This window comes from Elephantulus edwardii, unplaced genomic scaffold (assembly GCF_000299155.1).
Source record: "Elephantulus edwardii isolate Elephantulus edwardi_28Jun2011 unplaced genomic scaffold, EleEdw1.0 scaffold00005, whole genome shotgun sequence".
Lineage (NCBI taxonomy): Eukaryota > Metazoa > Chordata > Mammalia > Macroscelidea > Macroscelididae > Elephantulus > Elephantulus edwardii.
The window spans coordinates 37,822,345-37,834,290 of NW_006399755.1; the positions used below are offsets into that span (position 1 = coordinate 37,822,345).

General features: G+C 34.3%; 1 protein-coding gene across 1 annotated transcript in view; it reads left to right on the forward strand.

Annotated features, from left to right (window-relative positions):
* The first annotated feature begins 625 nt into the window (after positions 1 to 625).
* LRRC7 (leucine rich repeat containing 7) overlaps positions 626 to 11,946 on the forward strand; it is a 720,627-nt gene continuing 709,306 nt past the window's right edge. The window contains exon 1 of the mRNA XM_006879790.1: positions 626 to 722. Coding sequence (XP_006879852.1) covers positions 626 to 722 — 97 coding nt within the window. The remainder of the gene's footprint in view (positions 723 to 11,946) is intronic.

The window sequence follows — 11,946 nt, forward strand, 5'->3', positions numbered from 1 at the left end:
ACTCTGCATCTTCTCATGATTACAACAATGGAAGCAAAGCAGCATCTCTACTCTCGGGAATTGGTATTCACACAGTTGGTGAAAGAAATATTCTGTTTTTCTAAAGTATTAAAGTATTTAATAAATTTGCTACATAAGTAATTACTCTTTAATCCATACTTGGAAAATATGTTGCAGTCTAGTTGGAAATTACCTATGAGTTGCTATTAAAGGGTGTATTTAGTGTTTAGAAATAGTAATGGCATGGAAAAGTCAAGAACTACTTTCTCAATGTCTTTACCAGGCTCTACTTGCTTTTTACTTCTTGCTAGTAACATTAAGGAATCTTTGGTTGTCTCATGGTAAGGAGTTGTGCTTCCAACATGAAGGCGTATGATTCAAATTTACAAGCTGCTCCACAGCTAGGCAGTCTATTTCTATGCAATTGAAAGCCTTTGTAAACCTACATTGTGTTATATACTTGAGGATACATAACAGCAACCACCAGTCCACTACAGATACTTGAAATTTGTGACTCCTGACAGATCATTCAACTTGTCCACATTTATTGAGGTTTTGATTTGCATAATTAGTATGATTTTTAAATTTATTTAGTTTTAATACATACTTTACTTTCATTTATAGGATGGAGAACCTAATTAGGGGAAGGAATCCCCCACAATATCAGAGAAGTCCTTGTAAAGAGGTTAGTCCAGCACTTTGGAAGAGGCCTGACGAGGAGTGTAAGTATGTTTAAAAGCCTTAACTGAGTTCTAGATAGATTTTGGTAAGCAACATAGTAAAGATTAGCCTGTAAATGAAAGGTTTAAGTTTAAAAATTTAGAAGAGTTTTAAAGTATACAAAGTGCTTTCTTCAAGGCTCTTGTAATCAATTAGTCTATAATCAAACTATGATCCATGGGACATTTTTTTAGTCTAAAAAAATATGTACTCAATAAATGTTGATTGAGTAAAATTGAATTGTTTGAAGCAAATTACCATATGAAATTTGAATATAGGAGTTTAGAAGATTGTTTTCTTAAATGTGTTCTGTTGGTAGGTACTTTAGATTTCCCTATTGCAAATTAGACTCTGTGTTCAAAGGAGATTGGAAAAGGATATACAAAATCTGTGTAGATATTTTAAGTGTGATTATCAATGGTCCTTAGAAACTTTGAAATGAAAAAAGATCAGCCAAAATTTGAAATGTTTAAAATGAACATTTTTCATTTTAATTTGACCATAGTGCTTCTTCACCATTTGTACCAACCCTTGCATTAGGCTGAATCAATAAAAATTTGAGGATTTTTATAAACCCATGATCAAGCAGAATTTTTTTTACTTGATTGAATTTAGGAAAGCTTTTGAAAACTTGCAACTCTAAGTACTTAATTTTAGTCTATCTTCAAACTATTAAATATTAGAATATGTAGTTGTCTTTTATATATTTTAAGTTTCTCTAATTTGTAGCTTATACTAAAGTGATACGTTTGACATAATACTCACATGCTACATTTATTAAGTAACTCATAATAATTAATTTACTAATAGTATATACATGTTATAATTTTCAGGAAATGAATCAAACTCCATTAGTACAAAATTTTAACTGAAACGTACTCTTTTATAAGAAATTAAATTTTATTAGAATGGAACTAACATACAAATTTCACTGAAGTATGCAGTTTAATAAATTTTTATGATTATATTGACATTTTAAATTTATAAGACCCACTGTCCTGGGTAAATATCAATTATATTAAAAGTGGGAATACTCATGGTGAGGAAGGTGTTAGTTTTATCATGAAGTTAACGTACAGCTTTGTTGGGCAGATATCAATACCATTAAGTATAGAGTAAGTCTCTGAAGTGATAAATTGATACGTTTTACAACTAAAATGTACAAAAATAAAGCTAAAATTTCAAAAATAGAGTTCATGATGTAGATACAATTTCCACATACTCTTACAAAAATGTTATTTCTTTGTCTTGTCAATATTAATTTAACTCCGTCACCTTTGTTGGTGATCCGTTCTGAAAGTTTTATTTTAAAACTTAGGAGATATTTTTGTTGTTAACTCCATAGGTGATTCTCATTGAGATTTTATTTAAATTACGCAAAAGGTTTATTTTACTGAGTTGGTCTATAGCCAAACAATAATCCATGGATCAAATCCAATCTGACACCTGTTTTTTTTTAAATGAAATTTTATTGAAACTGATTTATCTATGGTTACTTTTGCACCAGAGAAGTTAAGTGGTTATGACAGCCACCATATGGCCTATGAAGTCAAAAAAGAAAAAACAAAATTTTTGCTATCTGAACTTATACAGACACAAACTGATATGTAGTCTATTGTCATGACTGACAAAGTGTTGTGGTCCCCAGACCTGATACATCAACATTACTTGGAAACTTGTCATAATACACAATCTAATTTTGCCATACTTATTCTACTGAATTAAAACATCTAAACAACACTATGAATATCTTACTGAATTAAAACTTCTAAGCAACAAGCTCTACAGAATATTCTGATGCAATGCTTACTTGTAAACTACTGGATCAGGTTATATGATTGACTTCAGATGAAAGTAAATCTGATAAAGAATATAAATGGTGATAGACCTGTGTAAAAGTTCAAGATTATTGTCATCTGAAGTGAAATACACAGTGTAACTGTTGTTTTCAGTGCATAGATCCTCATCAGTTGTAATGTTGCATGAGGTTATTTTTGAAATGCTATGGAAAGACATAATGAGAAGTGAAACATTTATAAAATTTTGTTTTCTTCCATAGATCCATAGATGTGTTAATGTTCTCTTGTTGATATAATGAGTAATTCTGCTTATCCTGTTACTTCCCTAAGAAAGAAGCTACTCTTTTTATAATGGAAGTAAGCCATCACAGTTAAGTCTATTAACTTTAGAATGACACAGAAGTATTATTTTCATTTGCAAGGCACTGGGTAATTCTCTTTTTAATAAATCAGTTTCCTTAACATTAAAATGAGAGAAATGATAAAGCCTAACTTGTAGATATATAATGGTATTAAAGAAGACATTAAGTACTTGACACAAAACAAGAACATAGGAAATTCTACCCCCCTCAAACTTTCTATCTATCCATATATTTATATTTGTATACATATGTATACACACATATATATTCTTTCATTTTATTATTTTGCAGATTAAAATGACAAGAATGAAATTATTAGAAAGCTTAAATTGCAGCATTCTTAGTAATGTTTCAGATGCATTGGCATAGTTTTGAAAATTCAGTGTGACTGTACAAATTAAATAAAAAATCTTGACCAAGACTTCCCTGTCAACTTCCATGGAAAGCAGCCACCTCAGAAAACTATCATGGAAAGTCAAAGAGTAGTGATATCCCTCTGCTTAGAAATGAAATACATAGTAGATATAAAATCAGATTATAAAATCTTATGGATTCAAGGAGTCCTCTCTCATCTAGAAATAGAAACAAAAATTATTACAGTATTGCTAGACAATAATTCATCCAATATAATGTTCAACATGGTTCTACAAGTCCAATAAGTAGTCTTAACCAATACTTCTTTGTCAACTCCTATAGCTACAGAAAGGTTTTGTTCAAGTTTTGTTTATACTGTTATTTTCTATTATTTAATCCCCTTTTACAATATCTTTAATGTTAAGCTCAAAATTAAATCAGCAAAGCACTTTATCATACCATTCATGTGCATTATTTCTGGTTGTGCTGAATCTAGCCCAGCTAAGCAAATGTCCAGTTAAATAAGTGAATTCTTCTAAAAGATAGACTTTTAAACATCTTCAAGTTGTTCTCCACTAAAAATAAATAAAGAAATAAAACCTTTTTCCTCAAAACCAAAACCCTAATAGCTATGGGCATATAGTTGTGTTTTATTCCAGGCATATCTCCCAACAGTCCTCTATTCTTGCTCTACTTACTTACTATTCACTCAACTTGTCAATCTGTTTCTTAACTAATCATTCAACTTAAAAAGCTTTCTGTTAACCAAATTCCCATATGCTGTTTTGAGTATTTTTGCATATGTGTAGCAAATCTCTGTAAAATGAGTGAATTAAATCAACATGTATTATGTTTGTTGGTTGGAAATTGAGCCACCGCTCAGCTGGTATCTCTGCTTCAAATCTTACTAGGCTGCAGTCTATCATGATAGAATCTAATCAAAAGAATGAAGGAGGTCAGGAAGGAACAAAGAAAAGAAGAAACAAAGCAATTAAGGAAGAAAGGAAAAACTTTTATTGTGAAACATGATGTAAACTTACATTTTTTTCTGTTGTTGTTAAGTGCTGTTGAGTTAGTATGTCTCATAGTGACTCTATGAACAACAGGTTTGAACTCTATCATGTCTCATGCCGAAGTCACAAATCTCTGATCCACTCAAGTCCATTACTGCACTGCCTGTGTAAATCCACCTGGTTGAGGAATCTTCTCTCCTTTGCTGGCCCCACTGCCTTTCCAAGAATGATGTCCTTCATCGAAGAATAGCCTCTCCTAGCAATGGTGCCAAAGTATGCAAAATAAAGCTTCACCATCCTCACCTCCAAGAAGCACTCCAGCTGCACCTTCTCAAACTAAAAAGACCTGTTTGTTCTTTTGTCAGTCTGTAGGATATTCCATACTCTTCTCCAAAACCACAGTTCAAAGATATGAGATGTTCTTCTCTAATCCTTATGTATTGTCCAGCTCTCAGTCTTCTGAAAATAATTTAGCAGATGATCGTAAAATAACTCAAAGCTTGAACAAAGATAAACTGGCTGGAACCTCAGAACTTGAGGAAAGGCAATATGTTATAGTTCTTTGGCTTTGTCTTTCTTTGTATGAAGAATTTGGAACATATAAAGAATTTAAACAATATTTGAACATATAAAGAATTTGGAACAATAAAGAATTTGAAATGCAACAAATAAATAAAATCCAGACTGCTCAGAGAAGGAAGCATAGCAGAAGTCTATTGAGTAGAGAGTTTACTTATCCAGTCCTGTCCAGCAGGCAGTTTGATTTACAAACTGTGGTAGAACAGTAAGATCCAGGGCATTTTAAACAATACCAGTGACATTGGAGTGAGAACTCCAGTAAAAGAACAAAACAACAGAAAAATAGCCCAAAATCTTTCAAACTAAACATTCTTTGGAACTAAAACCCACAAAAATAATTCATAATCTGCATGCAAAAACAAAATAGTATGACTGTCTGAAAAAATAGAAAGTAAAAGTTTTCTACCATATTAATGTAAATGGCCAAGGCATAACTGAAAATTATATTAATGTTAACAAAAATACTACAATATGATTTAGGAAAGACGATTCTCAACAAAACAAAGATAAATTACGTATTAGAATTATCTACGAAGAAAATTTTCTGTTTTTGTAATGGCATTTTGGATTCTTCATGGGTGATATTGGTAATACCCTCCCACAACTCATCTCATTTTCACTCATTGGTATTAAAGGCCTTAAACTTCTTCTTGAAATGGTCTTTAAATTCAGGAAGGATGGACTCAAATTTAAACTTCAGTTCTTGTAGATATGATTTGTTTTTCTTTCGCCTCAGTTTGAAGTAGCATACGAGCAGTTTATGATGTGTTCCAGTGTAAGCACCTGACCTAGTTTTCACATCTGATATTTGAGCTTCTCCAGTGACTTTTTCACACAGATATAATCAATCTGAATCCTGTGTAGGCCATCAGGTGAGGTCCATGTGTATAGTCACTGTGTTTTTTCTAAAATGTATTTTCAGTGACTATTGTACATAATTCTATCACTCTATCTCCAACCTCATTTCTGTCACCATGTCTACGCTTCCTGACTACTTGGCCTTCTTCCCTGTTCCCAACTTTTGCATTCCAGGCACTCACTATTATTAATGCATCTTGGATGTATGTTCGATCAGTTTCTGATTGCAGTAGTTAGTAGAAGTCATCTGTTTCCTTCTCTTTGGCTCTGGTTGTTGGTGCATAAATTTGAGTGATAGTTGTATCTATAGGTCTTCCTTGTATGTGTATATTAACCTGTCACAACAATGCATTTCAAGATGGATCTAGAACTTTTAAAATAAATTTTTACTTTATTCTGGTTTGCTTACAAAGTTCATATACATTTGTTTTCATACTGGTTCTTTCCCATTCCTTTACCCATCTCTCCCTTTAGAAATTATATTTATAACTGTGAATGCTACTCCATTTTTCCTAACCTTTTCATTTACAGCTTAATAGATCATATGTTCATTTCACCATGCCTAGTGTGTTAATATTTAGGCATACCATTCCATTTCTTCCTTAACAATCTCTAATTTCCCTACATTCGTACTTCTCATATCCCACATTACCATCACTAGTTTCTGTTTGAAACTATTCCTTCTTTTTTGTGATTCCAACATGAAGTGCACTCAGCCTCTACTACCATATCTGCTAGCCTAATACAAGTGGGTTCTGTTGTGATCCAACAGTGTGGAAATTATAAAACAATATCATTAATATCACAGGCAAGCAAGATTATGCTGAATATTATAAAAAGCAACTGGAACAGTACATGAGCATGGAGCTGCCAGATGTGCAACCTGGGTTTAGAAGAGGCTGTGGAACTAGGGACATTATAGCCAATGTTACATGGATCTTAGCTGAAAGTAGAGTGTATCAGAAGATTCTGTGTCTCATTGACTATGCAAAATCATTTGACTGTGTGAATCACAAAATGTTGAGGCTAATCTTAAGAGTGATGGGAATCACAGGACACTTAATTTTACTTATGCAAAACCTATACTTGAACCAGGAGGCAGTCACCCAAACAGAATAAAGAAACACTACATGATTCAAAATCAGGAAAGGTGTATGCCAGGTATGCATCCTATCTCCATACTTTTTCAAACAGTGGAATTGTGGTTCTGAAGAGTCTTGACCATACCATGGACTGCCAAGAAAGCAAATAGGTCTGTTTTAGAGAGGGTGAAACAAAGTGTCTCCTTGGAGGCTAGGATTTTGAATCTCCATCTCACATACCTTGCACACATGGCCAGGAAAGACATCCTGCTCGGAAGGGTAGAGGTACAGTTCAGGAGAGAAAGACTTCGAATGAGATGGATTGATACAGTGACTGGGGCACTGGAGGTTGGTGTGTTGGAATTAGTGAGACTGGCTCAAGACAGGGAAGGATTCAGAGCTCCTGTACACAATGTCCCTATGGGTGTCAGTTGACTTGATGGCACATAACAACATGTGGAATAGATCATTCAGGAGGCTGGTCTTTATGAAGAGAAATGTAGCATCAGGATGAAGGAAGAAGACTCATCAACAACCTGTGTTATGCAGATGTCACAACCCTGCTTGCTGAAACTGAGAAAGACCTGAGGCATTTGCTGCAGAAGGTCAAGGACTACATCGTTCTATATGAATTGAAGCTCAACATCAAGAAAACAAAGATTCTTCCCACAGAGCTAATTGGCAGCATCATGATAGATGGAGAAGAAATTGAGGTTGTTAACAGCTTCAGCTTTCTTCACTCAACAATTAATACCGTTGGTACTAGCTTCCAGGAAATCAAAAGATGAATTGCTTTGGGAAAATCTACTGTCAGGAACCTGTACAGAGTATTGAAGAACAATGATGTCAGTCTAGAGACTAAAGTGTGCCTAATCAAAGCCATGGTCTTCACAATTACTTGCTATGCATCAGAAAGCTGGACATTGACTAAGTATGGTAGAAGAAGAATTGATGCCTTTGAATTATGGTGTTGGAGAAGATATTGAATATACCATGAACTTCTAAGAGAAAAAACAGGTCTGTCCTGGAGGAAGTTGCTCCTTGGAGGTAAGAATTTTGAAGCTCCATCTCACATACTTTGGGTATGTTGCCAAGAGGGACCAGTCCTTAGAGAAGAACATCATGCTTGAAAGTATGGCCAGACAGCACAAGAAGGAAAGACCTTAAATGTGATGGATTGACTCAGTGACTGCAGTAATGGGGATAGCTGGATCAGACACAATGGGATTGTCAGATATTGTGAGAATTGTCCATCTGAGTCAGAGTCTACTAGACAGTACATAACAACAGCAAAAAAATGAAGATGTCATTATAAGGCCTCAAAATCAAGTGAAAATTATTTACAACAAATGAAACAAATAGGTGATCTTGATAAAAATATTAACCAAACACTCTGCTATAATTCATCATAACAGTGAATGATAGAGATCTGTCTGAAGAGAGGGCTAAAAATCATTATGGAACCCTACTGTCATGTCTTTCTACCACAATATTCAAAACTCTTCCAGTCTCAGAAAACTGAAAGGCAATCTCCTCCTGTAGAATGTTCAGCCTCTTGAAAACCTGATGGAGATTAAACAGTGAATTGATTCTAAATTGATAGCACATCAAAACGATAGCCACTACAATTAGACAAGGAGAATGAAAGCAACTGGTTTGATAGGTAAGGAGTTTTAGAAAAAGTAAAACTTCATTTAGAGACAATGTGTATAGTGAAGAAGTGATGAGACCTACAGAATATGCATCTAGGGGTAATGAATCATGTTAGTAAGATCACAGAACATAAGATAAAAAGAATCACTTAGTATACATGCAATGAGCAGTTGGGAAATGACAGGGTAAAAATATTATTTAAGCTATCATAAAAATATTGAGGAATAAATACAACAAAAGAGAAACATGGGAAAAGTCTTGTAAATAACAAAAATACAAAACAATCTATGTAGAGTAAAAATTATAATGTCTTACTGGAAAAAAAATCACAAATAAATGCAGTGGTATGCATTGTTTACAGTACAAATGACTCATTAAAGTAACAGTTCTTCCAAAAATGACTACAGGTTCTGATAAAAATCCAACTAGATTATTTTTTCAGACATTGTCAAAGCAGAATCTAAAATTTCTGTGGAAATACAAATAACATACAGTTGTTGCTAGGCACTGTTGAGTCAATGACCAGTCATAGTGACTCTATGAAGATCTGAATCCTGTCCTATCCTTAGCCATCCTTATAATCTCTGATATGTTTGATTTAATTTTTACAATCACTGTCAATCCATCTTATCGAGAGTAGTCTCCACCTTCACTGTCCCTCTAACCAAGATGTCTATTTCCAAAGATTGACCCCTTCTGACAATGTATATGACACCATATTTTACCCTCCTTGCATCTAAGGAGCACCCTCTTTGTACTTTCTCTGAAACAGTCAGGTTTGTACTTTTGGCAATCTATGGGATATACAGTACCTTTATCTGACAGTATAATTCAAAGGCACAGATTCTTATTCTGTCATCATATTCATTTTCCAACTTTCACATGAAGTAATTGAAAATATCATGTCTGGAATCAATAAGACATTAGTTCTTAAACTACTATCTTAGCTCTTTTGCACTTGGAGAGGTCCTTGACAGCGGGTTTTCCGAAGACACAATGTCTTTTGATTTCATCACTGCTATTATCAAGAGTGTTGATTGCGGGCACAAGCCAAATGAAATCTTTTGCAACTTGAGTCTTATCTCCATCTATTATGGTGTTCCCTAGTAATGGAGTGGTGATTTTTTTTTCTTTTCTTAATGTTGATCTGTAATCCATGTTGAAGGCTCTAATCTTTGATCTTTCTGCAGCGTTTCAAGTCCTCTCTTTCCACAAGCAAGGTTGTGGTATCTGCATAATGCAGGTTGTTGATTATTGTTGTTGTCGTTATGTGCCATCGAGTCATTTTGCGACTCATAGAGACCCTGTGTACAAGAGTTCTAAATGCTGTTCTAGCCTGTGCCAACCTAGCCATCTCAAATGCACTTATTCCCACCACTCCAGTCACATAATCAATCCATGTCATCAAAGATCTTCCTCTCCTTCGCTGCCCCTCCACTCTGCCACACATGATGTCCCTCTCCAAGGACCAGTCCCTCCTTGCAAAATGCCCAAAGTATGTCAGATGAAGCTTCAGAATCCTTGACTCCAAGGAACATTCTGGCTTCACCTTCTCCAGGACAAATCTGTTTGTCCTCCTAGCAGACCATGGTATATTCAACACTCTTCTCCAGCACCACAGCTCAAAGGCATCAATTCTCTTTCTATCAACCATATTCACTGTCCAACTCTCTGATGCATAGCATGTAATTGTGAAGACTATAGCCCGGATCAGGCACACCTTAGTCTCCAGCCTGACATCGTTGCTCTTCAGTACTCTTGAGAGGTCCCTTACAGCCAACTTTCCCAATGCAATGCACCTCTTGCTTTCCTTAGTCTTCCTTAAAATGTAATGCACATTCATATATCTAGCTTCTTGAATTATATGCTCAACATACAGAGGGGGGAAAGGCGTGAAGAGAGGATACATGATTTGAAACCTTTCAGTGTTTTGTTATTCTATTGGAACAACTATTTTTGTGGTCTGTGTATAAGTTTTACGTGATCACAATTCAGTGTTCTCAGATTCACATTCTTCTCAATGTTATCCACAATTTGTTATGATCCACACAGTCAAATGCCTTTGCATATTTAGTAAAATGCTCACTTTTCCAAAAAGATGAAAAAAGACTATTTCAAGATATATCCTGAAGTACAAGGCCCTGAGTGATGGGATATCAGCTATACACATACATAGAAGATCTCTGTATACAACTACAATTGAAGTGTACGTTTCCACCACTAACACCAAAGATGAAGAAATTGAGGACTTCTACCAACTTTTGCAATCTGAAATTTATCAAGTATATAACCATGCGAACCTAATTTTTGTGTGTTGTTGTCGTTGTTGATTATCATCAAATCAAGCACAACTTATAGCGACTCTGTGAACAAAAGATGTGAAGCATTTCTATAACTATCATCATTTCTCAAAGTTTCCAGAGACATGTGTTGTTTATGGAGTAGATACCACTCTTGCTTACCATATTGTTTTAGCTTTCTGAAGGTAGATGCTCAGTATTGCCAGCACCATTTGTTAGAGATTATTATTTCCCCATTTAAGAGGTTATTATTCTTTTTTCAAATACCAGTTGCCCATAGGTAGATGGTTAAATTTCTGTATTCTTAATTATATTCCATTGATCTATGTGTCTCTTATTGTACCAATATCGTGCTGTTTTGATGACAATGGGTGTGTAATAGACTTTAAGATCAGGAAATCCTGTGCCTCCAAAAAGATGCAGACTAAAGCAATAATGAGATACTATCTCACCTCAGTAGTAAAAACAAAGTTTAACGGGACAGCAAGCAAGAAATGTTGGAGACAATGTGGATAAATTGAAATACTCGTGCACTGATGATGGGATTGTAAAATTATTCAGCCACTTTGTAAGGCATTTTATAATTTTTCTCAAAAAGCTAAACATAGAAATTCCATATGACCTATCTATTACAAGGAATATACTCCAAGGAAATAAAAACTGAGCCATAAACTGAGATATATACACCTATGTTCATAGTAATAATAGCAAGAAAATTAAAATTACCCAAATACCCATTAAAAAAATAGGTTGAGAAATTATGGCCTTTTCACACAATGTAATACTATGCAGCACTAAGGAAAAACAGTTTTGCAAAATACTATTTAACATAGAGGAGTCTAGAGAGTGTTATGCTGAGTGAACTTAGTTATGTAAGCATAGTTACTACATAAGATCATTATTGTAAAAATAGAATGAAAACTCATTATATATGTATAAAAGGCCAAAGGGGAGAAGGGAGAAAGAGCACGACATGCAGAAAAAAGGGGGAAAGCAGAAATTACTTGGATAGCAGTGTTTAGATAGGTGTGGATGAAGAAATAGGAAAGATTCACTGGAGGCTTGAAAAGGCAAGGTAATAATAGGCATAGTTCAATAGTAATTAATTATATGAAATACATTAGATATGAATTAATATACATTTACATAAAATACCATGAAATTACATTAAGTACTATGTAAATGAAACATTGTATAAAACACCATGTACATGAATTGAATTGTAT